Raw genomic sequence first — 27734 nt, 5'->3', positions numbered from 1 at the left:
CGAAAATTTCCTTCAAGAGAAGAGAACAAGCAAGTGAACCACTCAGGCAACCAGCCAAAAGTAGTGAAAGGGAATCCAACAACACTCTTCTCTTGCATTCCAAACAAGAAACCTCCAGATGTAAACTACAGCAGCAAACCTGATTCATTGCAGAAGACAAAGAGAAAGTTCGCAAGAGTGATGGAACTCCCAATCCAGCGAAATCTGGAAGAACGCCTGAAGGATTTATGGAGGAACAAGCTAGAACCTGAGAAGCCTAGAAGGCTTCTTCTTTTTTTTACAACAGAGATCTGGATGCTGATGAAGTCCAAATGACAGAAGCAGAACCAATGCCAAGAGGAAAACCCAGCAGGTTCTGTAAACAGAGAAATGTACACTTCCATACAAGACCTACTACAGGCAAAACAAGGCCAGCAGGAGAAAAAACAACAACATCTACGAAGGGAAAACTCCTTCCCAAAATTAGGGCTGCCCAGTACCTACACAGGGAATGGACACCAAATTGGAGGACCACAGCCAGCAGCAAGTGTGAACCTTACCACCATGTATGAAGTAGAATGAATGTAGAAACAGATGAGTGAGAAGGCTGTGTACCAGACACTTGATGATGGGGAGAGTGGGATCTGAACCCTTATCCACAGGGACAGCTACATCACCCACAGTGCCAATAGGACACAGAAGAGTCCACCAGGGACCCACCTATAGACTCTGAGCAACATGTGTATTGCACACCCATGGAAAACTGGAAGGAACACACTGAACAGTATGGCAGCAGGCAAAACATCATAGTTTCTTCCTGAAATGCATTGTCCTACTCCTGGCAGGGTGGGACTTGGAAGAAGGGCCCACAAAACAAGGTGCACAAAATCGAAACAACTGAAAACGGTAGTCAGACAGTCAACCCATGGGGTCCCCCACAGTAGTCCTTCCAAGAGCAGGTCTGCAGAGTTGCAGAACACAAGGGTGCCAAGCACAGCCCAATAAACCCATCTAAAAGCAAATGAAACCACTTAGCTGCACACCAGGCACAAGAAACAAGACCACATGATAACAACCACTTAGGAGAGTGGGCCAAATTGAAAACGCCAGACAACCCAGCAGTAGTAGGGGTTAAGGCAGGTTAAGATGAGGCAGTTGAATGCCACTTAAGGTGTGGGCCTTTGAGCTGGTCACATCTGTTATATAACAAGCATTAAAAATGCAATAGGTCTCGCCTTTTATTAAGTTAAAGCCATTTGCTTGGCTATACAATACCATTAGCAAAGCAAATTGCTTTAACTTAACAAAAGCTGTCTACAGACCAGGCCTATAAATAGTCCCTTCACATTAAGAGTGGACGGATAGTGGTCAACCAATCAGAAACATGGTAAAGAAGAAATGCTGCAAGTGTGGGACAAACACAAGAATAGGTAGGAAAGCTGTTGTATAAGGAGTGGGGAAATAAGGCAAGAAAGTCATACCCAGGGCTGTAAGTGAGCCGGGTCCTGCTGGTGCTGAGCACCGGCAGTTCTAAATAGCAGGTGCTGAGATGGGTCCCTCACCATCAGGGTGAAAAACAAATCGTAACTCTGCAGCTGCACCACCCTTTACAGCCTGTAATGTGACTTCAAAGAGACCCGTTATAATTCTTTCACAGTCTCATCACTTCAGAACAGAAGCATTTTCAATATTATATACAACGGATCCATAGTTGTTCATTATTTATCTTATGCAAATGACGCCCATTGACAATGCCAATAGTCCTATCTTGTTGTCTGTATAATGATTCTTGTTGTATTATATATCCCGATGCAAAGACAGAAGCAGCAAAATACCAGGGAGGCACACTATGGTAAGCACAAATTAGCTTAGGTGTTGATAAGCCACGCCCTTAATTATATGGACCACGCACATTTGAGAACCCCCCCCAGGTTTTTCATCTCACTTATAGCCCTGGCTATATACTTAGATTGGTCAATAAAATTTTAAAAAACACTTGTGGAGCACTCTTTTGTGTTTTTAATGTTTGAAAAAAAAAAACAGGCAATAATGTAGAGCGGGTTAGGGAAGATGAAGTGGAGAAATGCACCGGGGAGTGGGAGGGACACGAGGAAAAAAGCATAGGGGAAGCGGTAGAGAAACACATGAGGGAGACAGCAACAAGGGGGGGGGAGGTCATGGCGCAATGAAACGTGTGCCCCCCCAAGGCTTGCACCCAGTCAGGAACTTTAAAGCCTGGTCCCCGTGAGTTTGCCCCCCCTTCCTGGGGTGTGGGGGGCTATTGTTACGCCACTGGTGGGGGGCGAAGGGAGACAGTAACAGATGGATGCAGGGGAGAGAGAGCGAACAGCAAGCACATAGCACGTGTACTTTACTGGGAGAGGCCTCTATATTTGACATTGGGCAAAACGTGCTCAATGCAAGATGCAGCTGGAAAAGGAGGCTGTTCAAACTTTGATTTTCGTTCACAAGTCAGGAAATATTTTGGGGTTGGTTCGCTAGTCATGGTTCGGGTGCAGGAGGCGGTATCCCGTTATTTTGTTCAAATTGCCACTTGCTGACGTCACCCTGGCGAGGCTCGATGGGAATTAGAACAAATGTTCATGAGGCACAGACAAGCAGTGCCTATATCTGGACCGTGACCACTTCCGCCTCCACCCCAGACTGTCAGGTGAGATATGAGCGGGAACAAAGCGCAAGCACATGCAGCTCGTGGTACATGAAACCACAAGCCCGCCACCCCGTCTCTCTCAGTCACCCTGTGGTGGGAATAGCAGCGCCGCTCTCCTTAACTTCTGGGAGGGACCTAACAGCCATTATTACAGTTATTTTTCAAATGCAGCCTTTACCATTTCTTTTATTGAGATCCGAACAAATAACGTTGTTTTATTGCTACGTTTACATTTCCGTAGACATGAACACAGACAGCTGTCTATATTGGGGATCAGTTCACGGAGCACGTTGGCGTTTCACAGGTGCAGTTCACACAGTGAACACGTCTCACTAGCCCTCCGAAGGCATTCTGGTTCATGCAGGCCAATCAGTTCATCTCACTCGCATTTCAGCTGTTTTTAGCAGTAGCAGAGCTTTCAATGGGCTGGTACTCGACGGTACGAAGTACCGGCACTTATAAATGTCCTCTCTTGAGTATCGGCGCTTCAAGCGCAACATAACACTCCTTGGCTGGGGAGGGTACCGGTACAGGGCAGCATCTGGGGCTGGCTCAAGATAGGTCTTCTGCTGTTGGCTAGTGTAGGACGGGTGCTGCTCTCTGCGGACAAGCCTATCACAGTGGAGCCAGTAAGTGCACAGAGCATCAGCGAAGCCCTATGCTGAGTCGCTGCTGAGGCCTCCAGTAGTGGGTAATTTTCATTCCCTCAAGGCAGCCAGGCTTTGAAGAGGGCCTGCGTTACGCTGACCAACCAAGAAGGGTCTAATTAGGTCTGCCAATCACACCGTGGGCGTGTGCGCAGGCCCAGAGCCGCCTTGTCTCGCGCAGCATGGGAAACGAGGAGGTAATGAGGGCACTTGTCTGTGGCGAGGCCGCGTTGGGAAGGTGGTGATCAAAGGCTGTGAAACAGGTGCGACTGTAGGGGGAGCAGCGGAGCGAACAGCAGCAGGAGTTCTCCGCCAGGCAGAAACGTAAACAAGCCAAGTGTATCGCATGCTGCCCGTGCGTGTCCAAGTGTGCCAATACCTGTATTGTGTATGTGCTTGCATGCGTAGGCGAGTGTTTTTTCTCTCCAGTGCAGGTGACTGGTAAACTGCTGCCCGTGCCCCAAGCTCTACATAAGCAATATGCAGATGACACCCTATAATAGTAGGCGAACGGAGGGCCAGTTGAAGGAAGGTAGGTCAGTGACAGCTGGGACGGGGAAGGGACCGTGCTGTGAAAGCAGTGGTGCACCGGCCTTTTTATTAATATAATAAGGAGCTAATGTCACTGTCGCAGCAGAGACCAGGATTCACTGCTGCGGGAGTCACGGTTGTGATCTTTTCGATGAATCTGATAAAGAAAGCAGCAAATCTAAACGGGAAACAGATGAGCTGGAGGGCAAACAGCTAACGAGTGGAAGAAGCCTTGGGCGAAGGGAAGGAAATCCAGGGCAGGAGGAGAGTGTTAAGGAAGTTAGTGAAATATGGATAGAAGGAAGGAACGAAGGACAGAATAACAAGCGCTCGCCAGGCATCCACTGTTTATTTTTGCATCGCGCTTTCACTTTAAAGTGAAAGTGAGATGCAAAAATAAACACGCGGCGCCCTGTCTGCTTTTTTGTCCGGCCCAGTCAAAGAGCCGGACTGGCGCGTGCAAGGCAGCGTGACGAAGCTTCAGATAAGAAACTTTGTCACGACAGCCGTAATGCAGGCGAGCCAGTCCAGGTGGGCCGGTCAAAAAAGGAGGCACCCTGGAGAGCTTATTCCCAATGGCGGCGCACCGTTTAACATAAACGGTGATGCGAGCCAATGGGATTAAGGGGCAGGGCTTCAAGCCCTTTACAGAAACTACTCATCAGCAACGCTAGGCGAGACCTAAAAAAAGTATATACTTCACCGGATTGTTGGCCAAAACAGGCCTACAATTCAAGTGAGCAACCACAGACATAATGCACCTCAAGGAGGCGGGAAATGTTGCCGGGGGCCCCCACCAGTGCACCCATCCGATCCACAACAGCGCTACACTTCATCAATGATGTGGATATGATGTAGAAAAGCACAGACCACAGAATCAAAATTGCAGTGAGAACATGGTGTATGCACAAATCAAAGAGGGCAGCTGGCTGACTTCCACTGGAGAACATGGAGCATGTGCTACACCAGATGCAGCAAAGCTCTGAGTGCTGTACTCACCTGCATTGCGCCACTCTCAAGAACACAGCCGTCATGCTCCAGGAAGTGTCCAGGTGGAGACAGCCTCATTAATGTGGGGCAGACAAGCAAAACTGGTAGGGCCACGTCATCAACAGCCAGAAGGCAGTAGGGAGGGGAACAAGAGGTAGGACAGATTGCAGAACACAAATGTCTGCACCAACACAGCAGACCCAGAAGGCAAGCAGTCAAAGCACAGTGGCCCAATATAAAGCAAGTGAACTGCACAGAAGTATTCCTACATTAGGTAGGACTGGAAGAAACAGACCGCACACAGCAGGGTCTACTAAAAGAGAAGCAGAAAAGAACAGCAATTAGACCATTCTATCCCGCACCCCCTCCAGAATAAAGATGAGAAAACCAGACAGGAACTCCTGAAGAAGGAGCATGCCTCTGCTGGAAGACAGGACAAAACAGGACGTTCTGTGAAAGGCTGCCCTTCTTACACTTCCATTTTCGGAGGAGTAACTAATGAAAAGGGGTTTTGTGGGGCTGAGACTACAACGCGCCTGTAAGGGGGTGGGTCACATTCATAGATAACAACTGTGATACAAAGTTATTTCAGTGCTGTCAATTGAGCTCTGTCAAGAACAGTGCGTCAGTGTAAGCGCTGCAAAACAGTGTCACCGCCAAGCTACTGAGATCAACAGATTCTCCCTGCCACATTTGTAAAATATTGCAAAGTTGCTCCTACGGGGGGAGGGGGGGTGGATAGATCATCGGAACAAGCTGTGTAGGAAGAGCCTGGAAAATGCAGTATCTGGCGGATGTGTATGGGATCCATAAGCTGTGGATGAGCATTTACGCTGTGCTCATAACCGGATAAGCAGATGTTTCACAGCAAGTATGTGGATCAGAGGATTGTAACCTGTGTAATACACAGATTTGGTTATGATGTGGCCTCCATGCGCCAACAGGTGGTCTGATCTGACAAGTGCTATATAAAACATGGGAAGAATCCCCCACTCAGTATTCAAATAGATCGGCAACAGCTCCAAATATAGAAAGCTATCCACAGAATATATCATTTTCAATATTTTTATTATCAAAAATATATATAATATTTTTCCTTTTTCTTTTTTTTATATGTAGTTTTACATTAGTTCAAATAAATACTAAATAGTAAATCACTTCAACATATAATAAATGATCACATAACAGTGTATACAAAATGAACAGACAGAGCCCTGGGTTATGACTAAACAACTAACAAAATTAACAAACTCAAGATCATGTGCAGTGAAACAATACACAAACCCACAATACCTAACATAAACATATACAATGTACAATAAATAAATATATATGAGGGAAAACACAATTACATGTACACAAATTACAATAAACAAGAAGACGGTGAATGCGCCGACGCGCGTTTCGGAGGTACCAAGGGGCAGATTTATGAGCCCCTTGCGCCACTTTTGCGTCACTTTTAACATGGGAAAAGTGACGCAAAAGTGGCGCAAGGGGCTCATAAATCTGCCCCCAAGTGTTTAAAAAAAAAAGGTATATAAAAAAGAAAAAGAAAAAATATTATAAAAATATTGAAAAATTATATATTCTGTGGGTAGCTTTTATATTTGGAGCTATTGCCGATCTATTTTAATACTGAGTGGGGGATTCTTCTCATATTTTATATAGTATTTCTCCCTGGACTTGTTTCTCCCCAGAACTTAACCATGTTCTCAGGGTCCCTCTTTTGTTATTAATTTCTGATCTGACAAGTGCCCTAGAGAATGCACTCACTCTGCACTGTTTGTATGCACTAACTTAAATTGATCCATTGTAGGTTTTCAAAAATGCTGAAGTAGGTTATTATTTAAATAATAGACCTAATAGATTGAGGTTTTCATTCGTGTTATCTTTCTCTTTCACAGCAAGATCAGTTTGAGATGTATGCCTTATACAGCAAGAACAAGCCCAAGTCAGATGCGCTACTGGCTAGTCACGGAAACTCATTCTTTAAGGTAAAAATACTGTGCATAATGCATTTGGGCTTTTTGGTCTTACAATGAGGTGCCTGTACATGAAAACGAGAGGAATCTTCCACATACCATTGTTGATCTCTGTATATGATCAAAGATACCTCACGTAGACTTAAGGGGGTGGCTCCTTACCTCAGCTAAAGTTGAAGTGCCACAAATTTGCAGCCTGAGGTACCACAGGAAGTACTTTTGGGCTTTCAAGGATTGAGTCTAGGGGGTTGATGGAACAGTAATGTTCCCTGCATGATAAACTGCCATGTACCCCTGCCCTGAGTAACCCAACTGCATGTGAAACTGGTATCTTGATTTTCCTTTGGCCCCTGCACGCACGAAAGAGTGCATACATGTTGAGTCCTAGGACCAAAATTAACCACAAGAGCCATGTACTGGCTTTGAAGGCTTCAAGAGCACACAAACTTTCCCTCTATTGGGCACGGGACTACCATGTATGTAATTTTCTACATGTACTGTCAGCAGTGTTGGCAGCTTGCAGTTTTTGAATCGATAGTATTGGCCAGCCTTTTTTACCTGTCCAACATAAGAGTGCCATGACAATAGGTTCTACAAGTATAAAGTTCCACTACATGTCATGCCCAGACCCTGAACTGAAACCCTGCATGTGTGTCGAGTGTGTGCAAATGTATAGTGAATGATAACAGGACTCCACGCGGTTTGCAAGTGTGTGAATGCTGAAGCCAGTGGAATCGATTTGGATTGCCCCTGGTTGGACATGACATAAGATGAAGGTTGTGATACAGCCTCTTCAGACTTAGAAAGTGTATTTCCTGCATTCCTGAGTTGTGGGGTGTAGTCCACAACATCGAACAGTTGATGGATGGAGGTGAGGCAGCCTTTAGAAATTGTATGCTAACCTTTTTAGCAGGAGATTGCTGATTTGTCCCTTCTGAGCAATGTCATTCGATTAATAGTGTGGGAGTAGAATGAGTGCAGATTAATTTGTTTTGGTGAGAGAGGGATCTGAGCCAGAGAAGGTTCTGGGCATGGCTTAGGACATTTCTGTTCCCCTTGATTGTCCCATCCAGGAAGGACAATGATAGCCAGATTCAGAACTGCACACTTATTTAGCTCATGTTATGGGTACTTCCATTTGGATCTAAAGTCAACACCGACTGCTGAGAGAGACATCATCCTATACAAAGACTGTGTTTTCACTGCAGTCAGAAAATTAAAGGGAACTGCCCTAGACCGGTGGATTCGCATTCCCTGTCTGGAAATCATGTATAAAAGTGGGACCTCAACCTTCTCACTTGGTTCCAGTTCACGTTTCTTTACTGATCAAAGATGGGGGGTATGTCCTGGGGCTCTACTCACAGATAACAGCATAAAGAACCACTTATATACCAACAATACACAACTTTATCTGAATGTCTCCTTTGCTCTAAACATCCAGTGCTTCAAACAAAGATTGCAACTCATCCAGATGCCCATCTGAAGTGCAGTCCAACAAAGAGAGAATTCCGGTTATTTACCCTGAACAACAAGCAAGAAATAATACAAATCTGGCTCAGTAACATGAACCTTGATGGTTCTAAAGTGCAACTTCCATCTAATGGAAATTATTTGGATTCACATTGGACATGAACCTCCACCAAATACACAAACTGTCCATAATGACTGACGAACAAAGAAGTGATTTAAAATAGGATGGCATGTCCTCCTTTTAAATACAGTGACAATTATCTGTCTACATAAGGGCCCTTATGTAGACAGATAATTGTCACTGTCTTCTTTTGCACTGTTCTATTTTTTAATTAGGAGGTGTGTCCAGTCCGCAGAATAAAGTATTTAAAAGGAGGACATTCCATCCTATTTTAAATCACTTCTTTGTTCGTTGCACTATTTTTTCTATCTTTACCATTAAAAGATCAGTCATTATGGACAGTTTGTGTATTTGGTGGATCAAATCCTGATACAACAATAAGGTGCGGAGCTGAGTGTCCCACTGATCAGGGGACCAGCTTCATTTGCACATGGGTTTGGCCAAATGATATGACTGATCATTGAGTCTAATTTGATGGAAACCCTTTACAATCTGTTGTGGATTAATCAGCCATTTTGTGAATAATCAATGATGTACCGGTCTTTTTTATGCATGTAGTGTTAGCCTTTTCTTTCTTCATCTTTATTAATACGTTATGTATGTGCGTTAAAGATATTTTGAGATCTTGTTGACTCAGTATCGATAGTGTAGCCTCTCTAATCTGGCTGTTAGACCCCCTGTATTTCGTGTGTTATACAATTCCAGACGATGACCAGAGCATAGGACAAGCCCCAGGTCCAGATAGGGAATGGGACGACTACGTCATTCCGGATCCCGCTTCACCGTCACCGGATCCTGTGGATTCTCCTCCAGCGGACATTGGAGGTTTCCATAACCTAATGGAAAGGGCTTTCAAATGGTTTGACCTTCCCATACCTTCTGAACAATCGGAATGCTTTCTTTATGATTTTCAAGAACCCTTTAAAAAGTCTGTCCGTTCTATCCCGATTGTGGAACTTGTATGGAGTGAGGGGATTACGGTGATGCAGTCTCCAGCTACCGTCATCCCTGTTCTTCCGCGGCTGGAGAAGAAATATAAGGCTCCTGCTGATGGTCCCGCTTGTCTCGTTGGCCAACTGAAGCCGGATTCTGTCATATTTCAAGCGGCCCAAAGAAAGTCGAAGAATCTGTCGGCACCCCTTACCACACCACCGGATAAGGAGGGTAGCGACTAGACAATGTGGGAAAAAGATTCTCTTCTATGTTCAGCCTTCTTGTCAGGGCAGCAAATGCCTTAGCAATTCTGGGACGATATGATCACCAAATGTGGGGCGATTTATCTCCATGCATTGGCCAGCTACCAGATGAATCTAAGGCTGACGCAAAGAAGATTCTGGAGGAAGGAGTGCGTTCTTCTTCAGAGATCATAGATTGCGCTATGGACATTGCTACCACTGCTTTTCGCGCTTTGGCTGGCGCTGCAGTTCTTAGATGGCAAGGATGGCTTCGGGCCACCTGGTTTCGCCCGGAGGTTCAAAATAAAATCCTAGACCTACCGTTTGATGGAGAAATGCTTTTTGGTAAGCATGTGGACGATGCACTGCAGGAAATAAAAAAGGACACACATACTGCAAGTTCCCTTGGGACGTTGCATTACCACAAAGTACCTTTCCGTGGTGCAAGAGGGAGAGGTTTTTATTCGTACAAAAGTGGTTATCAACAGCAGGACTATTCCTCCTATTCACAACAAGCGCAATCTTACAGACCCCAGTATTCTCAGCGCCAGGGCCAATCGTCGTCTTTCTCTCGCCAGCCTTCAAGAGGACCACAGGGACGCCAGAGAAGAGATTGTTCTAAACGTCAATCGCGGCGTTCAGGCTCTGTCTACTGTTCCTTCGCCCCCTGTAACACCAGTGGAGGGGCAGGATATCACAATGCCTCCACAACTGGGAGATCATCACATCGGATCGGTGGGTCCTCAATATCATCCGGTTTGGCCACATGCTGGAGTTTCAACACCTTTCATCATCCAGAGCCCCTCGCGCCACCGAATCCAAACATCTACACCTTCTACGTGTCTAGAAGCTCACCAACTGCTTCTCAAAGGAGCAATAGAACCGGTGCCTCTGTCCCAACGAGGCGAAGGATTCTATTTCTTTCTCGTTCGCAAGACAGTAGAAAAGTGGCGTCCAATTTTAGACTTGAGGGAGCTCAACACCTATCTCATAAAATTGTTTCGGATGGTATCCCTACAGGACATTTTGAAGCTTCTCAACCCAGGCGAATACATGGCCACTCTGGAGCTCGAGGACGCATACTTCCATGTGCCGATCCACCCAGCCCACAGGAGGTTTCTACGCATTACAGTAGCCAAAAGCCACTTTCAATTCAAGGTCCTACCTTTCGGACTCAGATCCGCGCCGCGGATATTCACGAAGGTGTTGGCACCAGTTGCAGCGTTTCTCAGAAAACAATCGCTACCCGTTTTACCTTGCCTGGACGACTGGTTGGTGAAGGCACCATCGTCTCAGGCAACTATGAAGGCAGTCGAAAGTTGCATTCAACTTTTCCAACATCTGGGACTTCAGCTGAACAAAGACAAATCAGTCCTCTATCCTTCCAGGTCGGCCAAATTTCTAAGGGCCATTCTGGACACAACTTCTTGCAAGGCTTTTCCATCAGAGGAAAGACAGGACAGATTAATTTCCTCTGCCTGTCGTTTACAAACAAGACGGTCTCTGTTTGTTCGCCTATACAAATCTCTTCTAGGATCGATCTCATCTTGCATTCCATTAATTCTGCATTGCAGACTTCGTATGCGTCCGCTCCAAGAGCAACTAGACAGAGGGAACGTTCGACGACAAGATAGCCCTCACTCCTCTTATGAACGAGGCGGTCAGCTCGTGGATGATCAAGGACAATATCTCAAAGGGTCTCACTTTCACAGTTGTTCCAGCTCCTTTGATACTTACAACAGACGCCTCTCTCGAAGGCTGGGGAGCGGTCTTGCAAGACCGTCAAGTGAGCGGCCACTGGACACCCGAACAATGCATTCTCCACATCAACCTTCTGGAGCTTAAGGCAATTCAGCTAGCGTTACAGGCTTTCCTTCCACGAATACGGAATTCAATCGTCCTAGTCCGTACAGACAACACGACGGCTATGCACTATGTGAACAAACAGGGTGGAACACGATCTCACCTGCTCTCCAAAGAGGCCCAAGTGATTTGGGAGTGGGCGATTCATCACTGTAGGAGAGTAGGGTCTGCTTTCTATGTTCACCCCCACTTTTTGCTTTTGCTTCACTGGTTTTCGACTTAGATGTGGCTGTGGGCCTGCTAATCAGACCCACAGCCCAGCTGTTCTCTCTCTAAACTAATACTATGTACTTTAGGTGCATAACCCAATTGGATAGGATCACCTTATTGGCCCCCTGTACAGTGTACCTTAGGTACCCAGGGCATAGGTGTACCCTAGGCCTACCAGGGGCTGCAGCATGTATTATGCCACCCCTGGACTGGCCTTCCATTATGACACAACTGGCTGATCACACAGCTGGGGCAAGGTCGTGTAATCACCCCTTGCTTAGGTGTAGTATTCCTATACCTACACTATATATAGACACGTGTACCTATCAGCCACTCCTATGGCAGGCCTTAACAATCCTGGAGGCAGAGTGCTTGGTAACATGTGAGATGGTGCTCTAGCATGAGCTGAGCCTAATTTCTAATTTCTAATTTAATTTCTAATTTAAAATACTTGTAAAGCGCAGCATACACCATGCGGTTTCTTGGCGCTGGGGAGATCGGCAACTGAGGTGAAAACAAGAAGACCAGGGAGAGAAGAAAGGGATATTTGAAGGGGATTAAATGGGGAAGGCTTGGCTAAAAAGGAACGTTTTCAGATCTCTGCGAAAGGGGAGATACTGGGTGGCAGACCGGAGGTGGTCAGGAAGTGAGTTCCAGAAGGTTGGAGCTAGGGTGGAGAAATTAGCCCCGCCCCACTTTTTGCGAGTGAAGCGAGGGATCTGGAGGAGGGACCTGGAGGAAGATCGAAGTTCTCTTGTGGGTAAATAGGACTTGATTAATGAGGAGATGAAAGCAGGGGCGGAGCCCTGGCGGGCCTGGAAGACCATGCACCCGATCTTGAATAGGGCCCGTTCCTTTATGGGGAGCCAGTGAAGCTCTCTAAGAAGGGGGGTGGAGTGGTGATAACGAGGGAGGCCGTACACAAGCCGGGCTGCTTGATTCTGGACGGTCTGGAGTCTACGCAAACTGAAAGCGGGGATACCGTGATAAAGAGCGTTTGCGTAGTCCAATTTTGATATCACGAGTGCGGCCATAATGATCTTAAGTGCCTGGGGGGAAAAGAAGCGGGAGACAGTGCGGATAGTGCGAAGAGAAAAGAAACAGGAGGACACCACAGAACTGATTTGTGAGTGGAGAGTGAGTTGGCTGTTTATTTTGACACCAAGTGTTTTGACCGTGGTGGAGGGGGTCGGTGCAAAGCCAAGAGAAGGGGGCCAGAAGAGAGAGTTCCAGGGACTGGATGGACCACCAGTGAGAACCAGCTCGGTTTTATCCGGGTTCAGCTTAAGGTGGTTGTGGTTCATCCAGTCACTGATGAGTGTCATGGTTGACTGGAAATTGGAGACCGAGAGAGGAGAAGGGGACAGATCAAAGATGAGCTGGAGGTCATCCGCGTAGTTATAGACGGTGACCTCCAGCTGCTGTAGTGCAAAGATGAGAGGAAAGATGTAAAGGTTGAAAAGTAAGGGGGAGAGCGAGGATCCCTGGGGAACACCACAAGTGACAGGAAGGGGAGTGGCCGTGAAGTCGCCTAACCGGACCGCCTGAGTGCGTTCCCTCAGAAAGGAGGAGAGCCAGATCAGAGCTGATCCCCCGATACCGGCCGCCTTGACACGGGTAAGTAGGATGGTGTGGTCCACCGTGTCAAAGGCGGCGGAAAGATCAAGGAGGACCAGTGCCTGGTGTTTATTTTCGTCCATACCCTTTCTGAGTTTGTCCAAAACTGAGACCACGACTGACTCGGTCGAATGCCTGGGACGGAACCCGGCTTGGCGGGAAGCCAGTCCCCCGTTTGCCTCCACATGGGCGCTGAGCACCGCGGTAACATGGCGTTCCATCACCTTGCCCAAGAAGGGTAGCAGGGAGATGGGGCGATAGTTAGCCGAGGTAGAAGAGTCAGCGCCAGCTTTCTTCAGGATGGGCACTATGGTAGCTGCTTTAAGCGAATAGGGCACTACGCCCTGTGCCAGGGAGCTGTTGAGGAAGGCAATGGGGGGGCCAGGGCAGCTGGAGTATATTTGCTGCAGGACTCGTGCTGGGCAGACGTCCGCGGGAGATCCCGACTTCACTTTAGGGAGTATCTCCAGAAAAGAGTCCTGCGTGAGGGGGGGGATAGAGGTAAGAAGGTGGGGGAGGGGAGGGGGGGCGGGATCGACGAAGGCAGAGGAGGGTGGAGGGATATTAAGCTTGATGGTTGCTATTTTATCTAAGAAATAGGTATTAAGCTGGTCGCAGAGAAGTTGGGAGGGAGGAATAATGGGCGAGGTTCGGTCTGAGAATGCCAGGTCATTCACTATCCCGAAGATTACCCTGGGTTTGTTTTCAGCAGAAGTAATTTTGGACGAAAAGTAGGCGGACTTAGCAGCCAGGATTGCTGTTTTGTATTTGTCCAGAGCTGATGAGAAGTGGGTTTTTAATAGAGGATCGTAATTTTTCCTCCATTGCCTTTCTGCCTGTCGGGCGCTCAGTTTGAGAGCTTTTAGGTGGTCGTTGAACCATCTATTAGAGTCCTTTGGTCGGCGGACGGAGATGCGGCGTAGGGGCGCCGCAGAGTCGCAGCCATCCGCCAGCCAGGTGTTAATGGCCTTGGCTTGAGAGGTAGATGTTAAGCCAGTAAGAGTAGGAGTAGAGTCGCGGAGCATGGAGGTCAAGGAGGGGTAATCCAATCTATTCCAGTTCCGTGCCCAGGTGTTTTTGGCATACGGAATTTTAGACATCACGTTGCGGGGAATAGAGAAGGAAATGAGGGCATGGTCGGACCAAGGGCACGGCGAGACAGTGGCCGAGGCCACGGGGAGGTTGAGGGACCAGACCTGGTCCAATGTGTGTCCATGGGAGTGAGTGGGGACGGATATGTGCGACACGAAATTAAGGGTTGATAGGCAATGTGTAAACTCTTTTGAGGCTGAGCACTCGTGTGGGTCAGAGGGCCAGTAATTAAAGTCCCCTAGCACCAAGACCGAGGCGTAGTTGACCGCCAAGTTGGCCAATAGGTCTTGAAAGGCCGGCAAAAATGCAGGCGAGGGCTGGGGAGGCCGGTACATTAATAGGCAGGTAATAGGGGGGGAAAATGAAAGAGAGCGGGCCACCAGGAAGTCAGCAGGGGGAATGGGAGGTGAGGGAAGTGGTTGGAAGTTCAGCTCCGACCGAGCGATCAGGGCAACCCCACCGCCTGCCTTGCCCGCCGGCCGGTCGGCTCGAAGGGCCACATAGGAGGAGGGTAGGGTGGCCAGGAGAACGGGGAGGGAGGTGTCACAGTACCAAGTTTCGGTCAGGAGCAGTAGGTCCGGTTTCTCAGAATCGAGTAAGACGAACAACTCATGGTGGTGCTTGACCGCTGACCTGGTATTGAGTAAAAAGACAGACAGTGCCGGCGAACAGGGGGGGAGGTCAGGGGGAAGGGGGCAGGGTAACGGGGGAGCGTGTAACGGGGGATGAGGGGCTATGGGGGAAGTGGGGGCAAGGCCTAAAGAGGAAATCAATCTGCGGGTGGAATCTGGAAGTAACCATTTACCTTGAAGGGCAATAAGATCCTTAGAAGAATAGGATGTAGATTTGGCATGGAGTCTTGCCCCTAGCCCCGTCCGGCCGCGGACGGGCGCAGACGGGCTTGCCTTAGGCGCGCCTTCGGCGCGCAAACGGCGCGCCCGCTGCGCTCGTCCGCTGCGCTTCCTACCAAGACACATACTTTATGCCGGTGGGTGAGGAGGTTGGAGGGGGCGTGGCCAGCCGAGGGGGCGTGTCTCGCCTCGCCCTCGGGAATGGCGACTGAAGGGAAGAGGTCGTTGCAGCGAGAAGCGCTGTTCTAAGATGCCAAGATGCAGGTGAGAGTGAATGGCAGTTTAAAAGCACAGTGAATAATACACAAGATACAATTTTTAAAATCGTCCCTGCTCCCGGCTTTCCGCCTCAGGAGCCAATCAGCAATGCAGCGCTTAGCGTTGGCGCGCGCTATTTGTAGTCGTGACGGGGGGGCGTGGCCAGCCGAGGGGGCGTGTCTCGCCTCGCCCTCGGGGATGGCGACTGAAGGGAAGAGGTCGTTGCAGCGAGAAGCGCTGTTCTAAGATGCCAAGATGCAGGTGAGAGTGGATAGCAGTTTAAAAGCACAGTGAATAATACACAAGATACAATTTTTAAAATCGTCCCTGCTCCCGGCTTTCCGCCTCAGGAGCCAATCAGCAATGCAGCGCTTAGCGTTGGCGCGCGCTATTTGTAGTCGTGACGGGGGGGCGTGGCCAGCCGAGGGGGCGTGTCTCGCCTCGCCCTCGGGGATGGCGACTGAAGGGAAGAGGTCGTTGCAGCGAGAAGCGCTGTTCTAAGATGCCAAGATGCAGGTGAGAGTGGATAGCAGTTTAAAAGCACAGTGAATAATACACAAGATACAATTTTTAAAATCGTCCCTGCTCCCGGCTATCCGCCTCAGGAGCCAATCAGCAATGCAGCGCTTAGCGTTGGCGCGCGCTATTTGTAGTCGTGGCGGGGGGCGTGGCCAGCCGAGGGGGCGTGTCTCGCCTCGCCCTCGGGAATGGCGACTGAAGGGAAGAGGTCGTTGCAGCGAGAAGCGCTGTTCTAAGATGCCTGTCTGCAGCTTTCGGAACAATGTCCTTATAGCTGTTCTATGATATAGCCTACCATATACTCTTAAAGTACCTTATAATCTTAAACGGTTATGGTAACTATGGTTTGGCTGTATCGAAACATGTCGTGTAAGGTATCTAACACTTTGGAATAATACCCCCATACCATTTCTGGCAATGAGGATATTATTCCTCCCTTCTAGAGGGAGAAGACATGTTGAAACCTACTTACCCGGTTAAACCAGAGCCCCAGCATCACAAAATGGATGCTGCTGCCACAGACACAAGTCTGACCTCCTGCTGCTGGGAGTCCTTCCAGCGAGGGAGGCTTGGACAATAGGTTTCCTGCCTCTGGAGGTGCGAGCACCACCCTAGACAGGGTTTAGTGTATTGGGGCAGGGAGGGTTGAATGAAACGAGACACTGCCTGGGGCACACAAGGTGTCCCATGCATAGTCCAGTTCAAACCGGTGGTGGGGCACTCCAGCCCCAGCTCTGGCGCGAAACTGGACAAAGGAAAGGGGGTGTAGTCACTCCCCTTCCTGGTCCCACCCATAGGAGGGACCTTGCAGGTAGCCCAGACCACTAGCCCAGTATATTAGTAGCTAGTTGGGCCCTGCTAGATTAGATTAACCTGAGTCTGCAACTTGAACAGAAACTCTGGACCTTCGACATTCGACCTCAGGAAGAAGACTGAAGAAATCTCCCTTGTGGCCAAGGAGTGACCACCCTGGGCAACCAGGCACCATCCAGCGACCGCTGCTTGCTTTGCGACTGAATCCTACGAGGGACGACTGCAGAGACTGACCAGCGCCGAGACTTCCAGACACCTCTGAACCAGATCCACATCTCCAGCGAAGCTGAGACCCGTGGAGGCGACGAGGGACGTGGGACCGGCGACTTGGGAAAAGTGGCTAGTAACTGACTAGCGCGACTTCTGAGGCTTCCTCGAGGCTGTGCTTGGGGAATTGAGAAGCCCCACTCCCGAGCACCATCTGCAAAGAAGATCAGCTCCCCACACTTCACGTGTTCTGCGTGGGGCCCTTCTGCACCTGTGTTGCTCGACGTGTTGTCCGGTTGCTGGCCCGTTGGCTAGTAGCCTCTGCAACGACGAACCTTTACTTTCAACTTGCTGGTCCGGCTCCTCCAGACTGGCACCCGCTCCTCTGTGAAAGAGAAGCACCCCAGACCTTCCTGGTCTGCACCAGAAGCAAGTCCTCCATCCTGCGTGGGTTCCGCTTGCCAAGGCTTGTTGGGTCCTGACTTGACTTCGACGCCGCCGACAGCAAGAGTGTCAGGAACGGACAGGTGCTCACCTGTTGATTTCTGCAGAAGCGCCCGGGAACTGATGAGTGGGTCCACTACTTCTCCAACCCCGTATCGCGCCTATCAGACTCTAGGCAGCGACATGAGGTCTGGGGAATAAGGGAAACAAAACAAGGAAAGTAGGGATCTCTCAGTTTATGGCACCAACCAGGAGTCCTCGCAGAAACGGAACTGAAAAGGAATAACAAACAATGTATCTCTAGGCTCTAGGAAAGGAATATTACTATAAAGAATGTACTGATAGAAAGATACCTAAAAGCCACCCTTCTTCCTCTCAGACGGGACGGGCTCCATCTTACTAGGGGTCTGCACTATGAAGGAATAGAAGACCATGTCAGTATACAGTGCAAAGTTTACTAGGAGGACAATGAGACCAACTGATTATAGTGCTTACTGGGCGAAGTTAGTGGAGCCTCAATGTATTGGGATCCGGATATAGGCAAGAACAAACGTCAGACTGCTCTTCCTTCAGAGAAATCTGCCTTGGCTTAACTCATAACACAACAGGAAGCTGAAGTCCCCAAAACATAATGAGAAGGAAAATTAAAGCAGCGAATACTCGCTGTTACCGTATCCCCTCAGGCAGTTGCCGTGTCCTCAGGATTGTTCCAAAGAGGGAAATGCGGTGTGATAAGCAAAGGAAACCAAGTCTCTTCCCGCTGAGAAGTCTCTTCCACCGAAGGTGGGATTCAGGCAGGTTCTAGGAGCTGTGAGTGTAGGCTGTCACGTCTGCCCGTAGTCTCTCGCCAGGATAATGAGCAGCCCCAGTACAGACGCGAGTGACACCAGGGAGTCCGCCCGGTCGAGGAACTCCGCTTCACTCAACTAGTGAGACCCCCGATGTACTCTCCCTGTTTGCGGGACAGCCCCTCATCCCGTGATTCGACCAACGGACATACCGTGAAACCCTCGTAGGCCAGGGACGGACTGCACAGGAGGCCGTGGCGCTGACTCTCTGCACGGGCACTCGAAACACAGGAACGGGAGTTTTCCAAATCGGGTCCGAAAACTTCTGATCAGGAACGCTGAAGGCACCAGAAGACTCTGTGGTATCCGGGAACGGAAATGACGCAAAGCGCATTTCCCGGCGGAAGTCAGGCTTTTGTTGACGGCCTGACCTCCTCACGCAAGCTGTAACGCCCTGAACGTCTCAGGATCGTTGAACAGACACGATAATGAGGACGCAACCACTTGTGAAGGGTTAGTTATTTTAATGAAGGCAAAAATAATACAAAGAATAAACAAAAGTTATAGTCACTGGAATCCTCCAGGCTAAGTACGTTACCAGCCCACAGCACGGATGGTCCTAACCGTCCTCTGCATATACGCCGATCCCGGCGTATGCCAACAGAGGGCAGAAATGAAATGGCCGACAATGCCAATCGGTAGGCTGTGAGGGGCACGAAGAGTGTTGGGGAGAATCGAGGAGTCAGGGAAACACCCAGCCGGGGTCTCTACCTGAAGGGAGCAGCCGCTCAACCTCTTCCTCAGACTGCACCGGGATGCGGAGTCACCACCTGGTGATGCGTCACCGATACCCCAATCAAAAGCAAGAAGACTGAACCGAGAGCAGCCGCTCGATCGATCCTGTGGACTTCCGAGTCTGTAACGCGGCAAACACCTCCTGGTGTGCGTTACAGCTGGCAGTCCCTGTATCTCTGGTCGGGCTGGGAGTTACGACTCCAACCAGCAAAAGCGCCACTGCGCTTTGACTCAGCCGAGTCAAAAAGCGAAGCTCAATGGTTGACCGGTAGAGCTTCCGGGTCCTTCACAGGTGACGATGGGGCAAGACACGGCCCAGGGAGTAACGACTCTACCTACCTCCGTTCTTGCCTTTCTGGAGCACCACTCCGGAACACTGCTCTTCACGAAGCAGGTACGTCGGTCTAAACACAATATCCGACAGCGTTGTACCTCCCGGTTCCTCCCTTTATAGGGCGGGTTTTCTTTGAGTTATGTAACAGCTCTCCTGTTTACATAAGGGCGTGTTTTCTTTGAGTTATGTAACAGCTCTCCTGTTTACATAAGGGCGTGTTTTCCTTGAGTTATGTAACAGCTCTCCTGTTTACATAAGGGCGTGTTTTCCTTGAGTTATGTAACAGCTCCCCTGTTTACATAACCTCTCAACCGCTAAGCATCCTGGGAGATGTAGTCCGTTTTCGCTGGTTACCGTTTTCCTCCCCTCACATGACAGGAATTCTTGACAGTACATCCTCCCTCTCAGCGGCTCCCCACGGGTCCAGCGCTGGCAGGAAAACGCCGATGGAACAAGGAGACCAAGCGCGGAGCATGAACCCGTTCAGCCGGTTCCCATGATTGCTCCTCCGGGCCATAGCCTTTCCACGCAACCAGGTACCACAGCTTCCCCCTGCGCCATTTGGACGCCCGTATGCCCGACACTTCATACTCCACCTCCGACTCCACGCATACCGGCCGAGGTGTCCCAGACGGCTTGGAGGGTGCTGGTTTGAGCAATGATACATGAAAGACAGGGTGTATCCGCAATGACTGGGGCAAGCACACCTTCACGTTCACGGGACCCATACACTTGGTAATTCGATAGGGGCCCATGTACTTGGGATGGAACACACTGTTCTTTCGAAACCTCATGTTTCTTGTGGATATCCAGACGTAGTCTCCAGTGCGGTACAGTGGCCCGGGCCTTCTCTTCCTGTCTGCCGCAGCCTTGTATCTTCTCTTGGCCTCCATTAGGACAGCCCTTGAGCGCATCAACGTGTCTTTTATGTGTGCCACCCTGTCCGCTGTGGCGGGAATCCTGTCCTCTCTGAACGGATGCAGAAATGGCAAGAACCTGGGATGTTGGCCATAGTTGCTATAGAACGGAGATGACTGTGTGGAGCTGTGAGTGGCGTTGTTATAGGCTATCTCTGCAACCCGTAGCAAGTCGACCCATTCTTCCCTGCCCTGGTCCACAAAACATCGCAGATACTGTTTGAGCGTTTGGTTCAGGCGCTCGGTTTGGCCGTCCGTTTGAGGGTGGTAGCTGGTGGACAGGGCGGTCTTAACATGCAGCGCAGTGCACCAAGTCTTCCAGAATTGCGCAGTAAACTGCGACCCCCGGTCCGACACGATCACCCCAGGTAATCCATGCAGTCGTACCACATTCTTTAGGAGTAGTGACGCCAATTCCCCAGCCGTAGGGACTCTCTTGCAGGGGATGAAGTGCCCCATTTTCGTCAAGTAATCCACCACCACCAGTATTGTCGACATCCCCTGGTCTACCGGTAGGCCCACCACGAAGTCCAGTGATATGCTATCCCATGGTTTATCCGGGGTCGGAAGTGGATGTAATAGCCCTTGGGTTCGGCCATGGTCGGCCTTCATGGTAGCACACGTAGGACACTCCTGTCCCCACCTCCTGACATCCACTCTCATGGTTGGCCACCAGAAATGCCGTCCCATGCTAGCCACTGTTTTTTCAAAGCCCAAATGACCTGCGCATGGAGAGTCATGGCACCAGATGAATGCTTGTTTCCTTAGCCTAGGCGTGGGTATCAATAGGCACCTGCCCTTCAGGGGTATCCCGTCCTTCAGCTGCCATTCTCTGTGACTGAGGAGCCAACTCCGCCATGCGAATGACCTGATCCCTCTCTTTATTCCCCTCAGGAAAGTATCCGGTTGGATAACCCCCAATACCATCCTCGGGGAAATGATGGAACGCTCGGTCGCAGGCAATGGTTCCTTAACTGCAGATTGACGGGACAGGGCATCCGCCTTCCGGTTTTCCGTCCCCGGCCGATATGTGATGCGGAAGTTGAACCCCGCAAAGAAGATCTTCCACCGCAGCTGCCTGGGAGAAAGGTGTCTTGCGGCCGTCATGAACTGTAGGTTCCGATGGTCCGTGTACACCGATACCACATGTATTGCCCCCATCAACCAATGCCTCCATTCGGTGAAGGCGTCCTTGATTGCGAGAAGCTCCTTCTCCGCAATATGGTAGTTGCGTTCGGCGTCGTTGAGTTTGCGGGACATGTACGCAACGGGATGAAGCACCCCTGTGTCGTGGTTGCGTTGGGACAAGATAGCCCCCAGCGCCACATCCGATGCGTCCGCTTCCACCACGTAGGGGAGATCCGGATCGGGGTGAGCCAACACCGGCGCAGTACCAAAGGCGCTTTTCAGGGCCTCAAAGGCTGTGTTCGCTTCAGGGGACCAGACAAACTCCTTGGACTTCCTCAGTAGCTGTGTGATTGGGGCCACCAATCCTGAAAATCCATCTATAAACCGCCTGTAAAAGTTGGCGAAGCCAATGAAACTTTGGACGTCCTTCACGCTTTGGGGCACCGGCCATTCTTTCACCGCCTTGATCTTTCGTTCTGCCATCTCCTGTCCCTCTGGACTCGGCATCACTCCGAGGAATTCCACGGATGTGACGTGGAAGTCACACTTGCTGAGTTTACAAAACAGCATGTTTTCCCTCAGCTTTTGGAGCACAGCTTTAACGTGGTGTACGTGCTCCTCCACACTGGACGAATAGATGAGGATGTCGTCGATATATACGACCACGTAGATATCCAACTCCTCTCTGAATACCTCATTCAAAAAGTACTGAAAGGCTGCCGGGGCGTTGCACAGACCGAACGGCATGACGTGGTACTCAAAAAGGCCGAACCTGGTCTTAAAGGCGGTCTTCCACTCGTCTCCGTCCCTCATGCGCACCAGATGGTATGCCCCTTTCAAATCCAACTTGGTGTAGATACGAGCTTTCTTGACCTGTTCCAGAAGTACACTGATGAGAGGCAAGGGGTACCGATTTTTTATGGTTATCGCATTCAATGCCCTAAAGTCCACACAGGCTCTCAGCTCCCCATTAGCCTTCGGGATGAAGAAGAGTGACGAGGCGGCCGGAGACTTGGACGGGCGGATGAATCCTAGCTTGAGGAGTTTATCCAGGTACCCCCGGAGATGCACGTTTTCAGGCTCCGTCAGGGCATACAGCCTGCCGCTGGGAACGCTGGCCCCTGGCACCAGGTCGATCTGGCAGTCAAACTGTCTATGTGGTGGTAGCACTTCCGCCTTCACCTCATCAAATACATCCTCAAAACTGTGATAAGCCTGGGGGAGAGCCACATCTTTTTCTGCCGCTGTAGCCACCGTCTGACTCCCGCTCTCATCTGCGTCAAGGGATTTCGTTCTTATTCCACAATGCAGGATGCAATACGGTGACGTCATTTCGATGCGATGTGTTGGCCAATCCACAAAGGGGTTGTGTTTCTGTAGCCACGGCAATCCCAATATGACGCCATATTGGGGCGCTCGGATGATGTTAAAATCGATTTGTTCCAAATGGTTCCTCCCATATCTCATCGGAAGGACCCCCGTGTGCTGCCCGATGGGCCCCGTCACCAATCGCCTTCCGTCTACAGCATAGACGTCTTCGGGTACAGCTTTGGGAAGAAGCACTAGCCCTAGCCTGCATGCCTCGTTGTGGTCCATAAACATGCCAGTGGCCCCTGAATCCACCATGGCCACAACGGGTATCCACTGGTCATGCACTCCCACGTGCACCGTGAGAAACAGGTGTCGTTGTCCCTTAGTGACCGAGTTGGAAAGTGAAGGGATGGATGAGTGACCCCGAGATGCCCCTTCTTTGGTCTGGGAGTCCTCTAGTTTTCCGCCGGTATGTCCACCACGGCTGTTACCGACCGGATGGCACGATAACGTGACGTCTTCGGTTTGGCAGGGCATTCACGTACGTAGTGGCCTTTTTTGCCACAATATAGGCACAATCCTTGTTTACGGCGTGATTCTTTCTCCGTGGCTGTGAGGCTCGCTCGTATTGCGCCGATGTCCATGGGTTCTCCCTTGGATGCGGTGGAAGTTTCAGGACTTCCCACCGTCACATAGGATGGAAGGGATTTTCCTTTTCTCCCATGATCCCCCTTTCTTTCACTTAGCCTATGTTCCAGCCGTAATACCAGGTTGATAAGGCCCTCACATGTCTTGGGTTGAGGGTCAATATGAGCCACGGCGTCCTTGAGCTCATCGCACAGCCCGTGATGGAAGAGCGCCGTCTGTTTAGCAACAGGCCACTTGGTTTCCGCAACCAGCCTTCGGAACGCGTTGAGATACTGCACCAGGTCGTTGGATCCCTGTCTCAACTCAAGCATTTCACGGTCCGCCGTGTACGAGTCAGCCCTTCTGTCGAATACCTTCAGGAATTCCTCGCGAAAAGCACCCCAATCACATAAGATGGGGTCGTCCCTGCTCACCAGAGGTACGGCCCATTGTGCCGCGTTTCCAGCCAAATAGGAAATAAGGAAAGCCACACGAGCCTGACTCGTGGGGAACGCCTTTGGTTTGCACGAGAAATGTAGCGCCACTTGTGTGAGGAATACCTGCACTGTGTTAGGATCCCCACTGTACCTCTCTGGTGTTGCCAAGGGGATGGCTACCGGCATTTCCACTACTACCGCAGGGGGCTGGTTCGTGAGGGAGGTGCTGGGCGTGAGCGGGTCCAATTGGATAGCATCCAGTCTGGCTTTTACATCGGCTGTTTCTTGCCTAGAGGCAGCCAATTCAACTTGCACGGTCGCTAAAGCAGCCAGCACATCATCAAGTTTTGCCATGTCTGTTATCGACCGGGAGACAGTTAGTGTTATTAACGGTCGGATATTTTGTAACGCCCTGAACGTCTCAGGATCGTTGAACAGACACGATAATGAGGACGCAACCACTTGTGAAGGGTTAGTTATTTTAATGAAGGCAAAAATAATACAAAGAATAAACAAAAGTTATAGTCACTGGAATCCTCCAGGCTAAGTACGTTACCAGCCCACAGCACGGATGGTCCTAACCGTCCTCTGCATATACGCCGATCCCGGCGTATGCCAACAGAGGGCAGAAATGAAATGGCCGACAATGCCAATCGGTAGGCTGTGAGGGGCACGAAGAGTGTTGGGGAGAATCGAGGAGTCAGGGAAACACCCAGCCGGGGTCTCTACCTGAAGGGAGCAGCCGCTCAACCTCTTCCTCAGACTGCACCGGGACGCGGAGTCACCACCTGGTGATGCATCACCGATACCCCAATCAAAAGCAAGAAGACTGAACCGAGAGCAGCCGCTCGATCGATCCTGTGGACTTCCGAGTCTGTAACGCGGCAAACACCTCCTGGTGTGCGTTACAGCTGGCAGTCCCTGTATCTCTGGTCGGGCTGGGAGTTACGACTCCAACCAGCAAAAGCGCCACTGCGCTTTGACTCAGCCGAGTCAAAAAGCGAAGCTCAATGGTTGACCGGTAGAGCTTCCGGGTCCTTCACAGGTGACGATGGGGCAAGACACGGCCCAGGGAGTAACGACTCTACCTACCTCCGTTCTTGCCTTTCTGGAGCACCACTCCGGAACACTGCTCTTAACGAAGCAGGTACGTCGGTCTAAACACAATATCCGACAGCGTTGTACCTCCCGGTTCCTCCCTTTATAGGGCGTGTTTTCTTTGAGTTATGTAACAGCTCTCCTGTTTACATAAGGGCGTGTTTTCTTTGAGTTATGTAACAGCTCTCCTGTTTACATAAGGGCGTGTTTTCCTTGAGTTATGTAACAGCTCTCCTGTTTACATAAGGGCGTGTTTTCCTTGAGTTATGTAACAGCTCTCCTGTTTACATAACCTCTCAACCGCTAAGCATCCTTGGAGATGTAGTCCGTTTTCGCTGGTTACCGTTTTCCTCCCCTCACATGACAGGAATTCTTGACACAAGCGCAGTAAAATCCCATTGTCTGCAGCAGGGTTAAGACGGCAATCCTGACAAAGAGCCTTCGTGGGACCGCTCACCTCCTGGTCCTGGTCGTCCTCGACGTCTCCTGGTACCCGTGGCTGCTGCGACAAGCTTCACCTCTTCACCTGCATCTTCACGACATCGCCTGGTTCCTTCCTGGTTCCTTCCCGGCTCCTGGCTGGTGACCTAGACTTTGTCCCTTCTGCTTGCAGGTTCCTTCCTTCTTGATCCCCACCTTGGGATCCACCGGATACTCTTCACTGACTGCCTGTCAGAAACTTTCCTTCAGGCATCCATAGATGTCCACGACGAAACCCGACGCAAGTTCACACCTATGCACCCGCAGCCCGTGGGCTAGGTAACTTGGGTACTTCGGTGCTCACAAGGGTATTGACTATCCTAGGGTCTAGTTTCCGAGTCTCGACTTTCTAGCTATACCAGAAGTGTCCTAAAACTGCTTATTTCTAACTGCTAGTGATTCTATCGACTTTTACGCATTACGCGTGAGTGTTTCCACTCTGCACCTGAATCCCGTGGGCCTCCCACTTACTAACTGTTGGTAGTATAGTGTAGCCCCAGCGATTCCCTAGGCCTAGGCCTATCCTGTGTTCGTGACAGTGGTCCTTATACCACTTACTTAGTATATGGTTTGCGTGGCCCCTAGGGCCTAACTGTATTACTTACCTGTGTGACTTAATGTATGCTTAAATAAGACTGTGTTGTACTTACCTCGAATCTCATAAAGAGTGCTGAGGGTTTGCCTAGAATAAATACATTCTATTTTTATATATATCTGTTGTGGTGTCCTTTCATTTGGTATTCAAGGGATTACATATGGTATAACAGCTGGCTTCACATGCCATTCAGAGTTTAGCCTAAGACTGCTCTTGTCCATGCTACCACTAGGATAGCTGGTCTATAAGGTTGACTTTACAACCAATCACCATAAGGGTTGTTTGGACTGATACAAGGTGTACACTAGAATTAGTGACATCACATATCAGGCCAACTTCTCACAATCACCATATCGCTCTTTCAGCAGAACATCTTCCGGGTACCCTCAGCACGACAGCAGATACGTTGAGTCGTCTGAAGTCGGTCTGTCATGAGTGGGAGTTGGATCAAAACACTCTCGAGAAGGTTTTCAATCATTGGGGTACTCCGTCCATAGACATGTTCGCTACTCCAGAGAACAAAAAATGCCACTTTTACGCAAGCAGGGAACGCCATCAAGGGTCGTTGGGGAATGCGCTTTCGATGGCCTGGTCAGGCGCATTTGTCTACGCCTTTCCGCCAATTCCCCTAATTCCAAGATTGCTCAGGAAGATCAAAGCAGAACCATGCACAATGATTCTAGTAGCACCAGCGTGGCCCCGCCAGTTTTGGTTCACGGAGCTCCTCCTGCTCTCTCGGGATCATCCAATTCATCTGCGGCCAATTCCCTCTCTATTGACGATGTCCCAGGGCCAAGTGGTGCATCCAGATCCGAGCTCACTTCAGTTGACTGCGTGGCTCCTGAACACCGAGAATTTCAGAACTTAGATATTCCTCAGGAATGTAAGGAAGTGCTAGCTCAGGCCCGTGCACCGAGTACGAATAAAACTTATCGTTCCAAATGGAAACGTGTCTGCGTGTGGTGCCGCCGAGAGAACATCCATCCTTTTTCTTCTGCTCCTCATCAAATCTTACCTTACATTTTGTCTCTGGCCAAGTCAGGTCTTGCTCATTCTTCTATCAAAGTGCACCTGGCTGCGATCTCTAGATTTAGACGGACGGCTTCGGGTCCTTCTCTCTGGTCGACAAGAATTGTCAAACAATTTTTGAAAGGACTATTTAGAGTTTTCCCTCCGGTCAGACCTCTGCCTCCCATGTGGCAACTCAATTTGGTTCTTGCTCAACTCATGAGACCTCCTTTTGAGCCTGTTCATAGAGCGGATCTTAAATTCCTTTCATGGAAAGTGGCCCTCCTTCTCGCTTTAACATCTGCCAGGAGGGTTGGGGAACTTCAAGCTCTCACTATAAAGGATCCATTTTTAGAGTTTAAGAAGGACACTCTTATTCTGAGAACAAATCCAAAATTAATTCCCAAAGTGCCTTCAGATTTTCATTTGAATGAGCCGGTCATTCTAAAATCTTTTTTCCCTCGACCTACGACTCCAGCGGAAAGGTCTCTTCATTCCTTGGATGTCCAAAGATGTTTAAAATTCTATCTCCAACACACCAAGGATTTCTGAAAATCTACACAGCTCTTTGTCGCTTTTAGTGCACCTCGCAAAGGTCTTCCCCTTTCAAAGCAAGGAGTTGCACGTTGGATTGCCAGTGCGATCCATTACTGCCATCAGGCGGCTGGTAAGCCCCTAGAAGGGCGAGTGCGGGCGCACTCCACAAGATCAGTTTCATCGTCTGCTGCACTTTTCGCTGGAGTGCCGATCAAGGACATTTGCAGGCTACATGGAGC

The 27734-nt window shown here is 49.8% G+C and overlaps 1 protein-coding gene across 2 annotated transcripts in view; it reads left to right on the top strand.

Annotated features, from left to right (window-relative positions):
* PLEKHG4 (pleckstrin homology and RhoGEF domain containing G4) overlaps positions 1-27734 on the top strand; it is a 1592954-nt gene that overhangs the window by 1214364 nt on the left and 350856 nt on the right. For both annotated transcript variants that reach the window (XM_085638629.1, XM_085638628.1), the window contains exon 13: positions 6723-6812. In XM_085638629.1, coding sequence (XP_085494755.1) covers positions 6723-6812 — 90 coding nt within the window. The remainder of the gene's footprint in view (positions 1-6722; positions 6813-27734) is intronic.

Source organism: Triturus cristatus, chromosome 12 (genome assembly GCF_964204655.1).
Source record: "Triturus cristatus chromosome 12, aTriCri1.1, whole genome shotgun sequence".
Taxonomy (NCBI): Eukaryota; Metazoa; Chordata; class Amphibia; order Caudata; family Salamandridae; genus Triturus; species Triturus cristatus.
The sequence above is the reverse complement of the archived record's forward strand: the minus strand, read 5'-3'. Positions and strand labels throughout refer to the sequence as shown.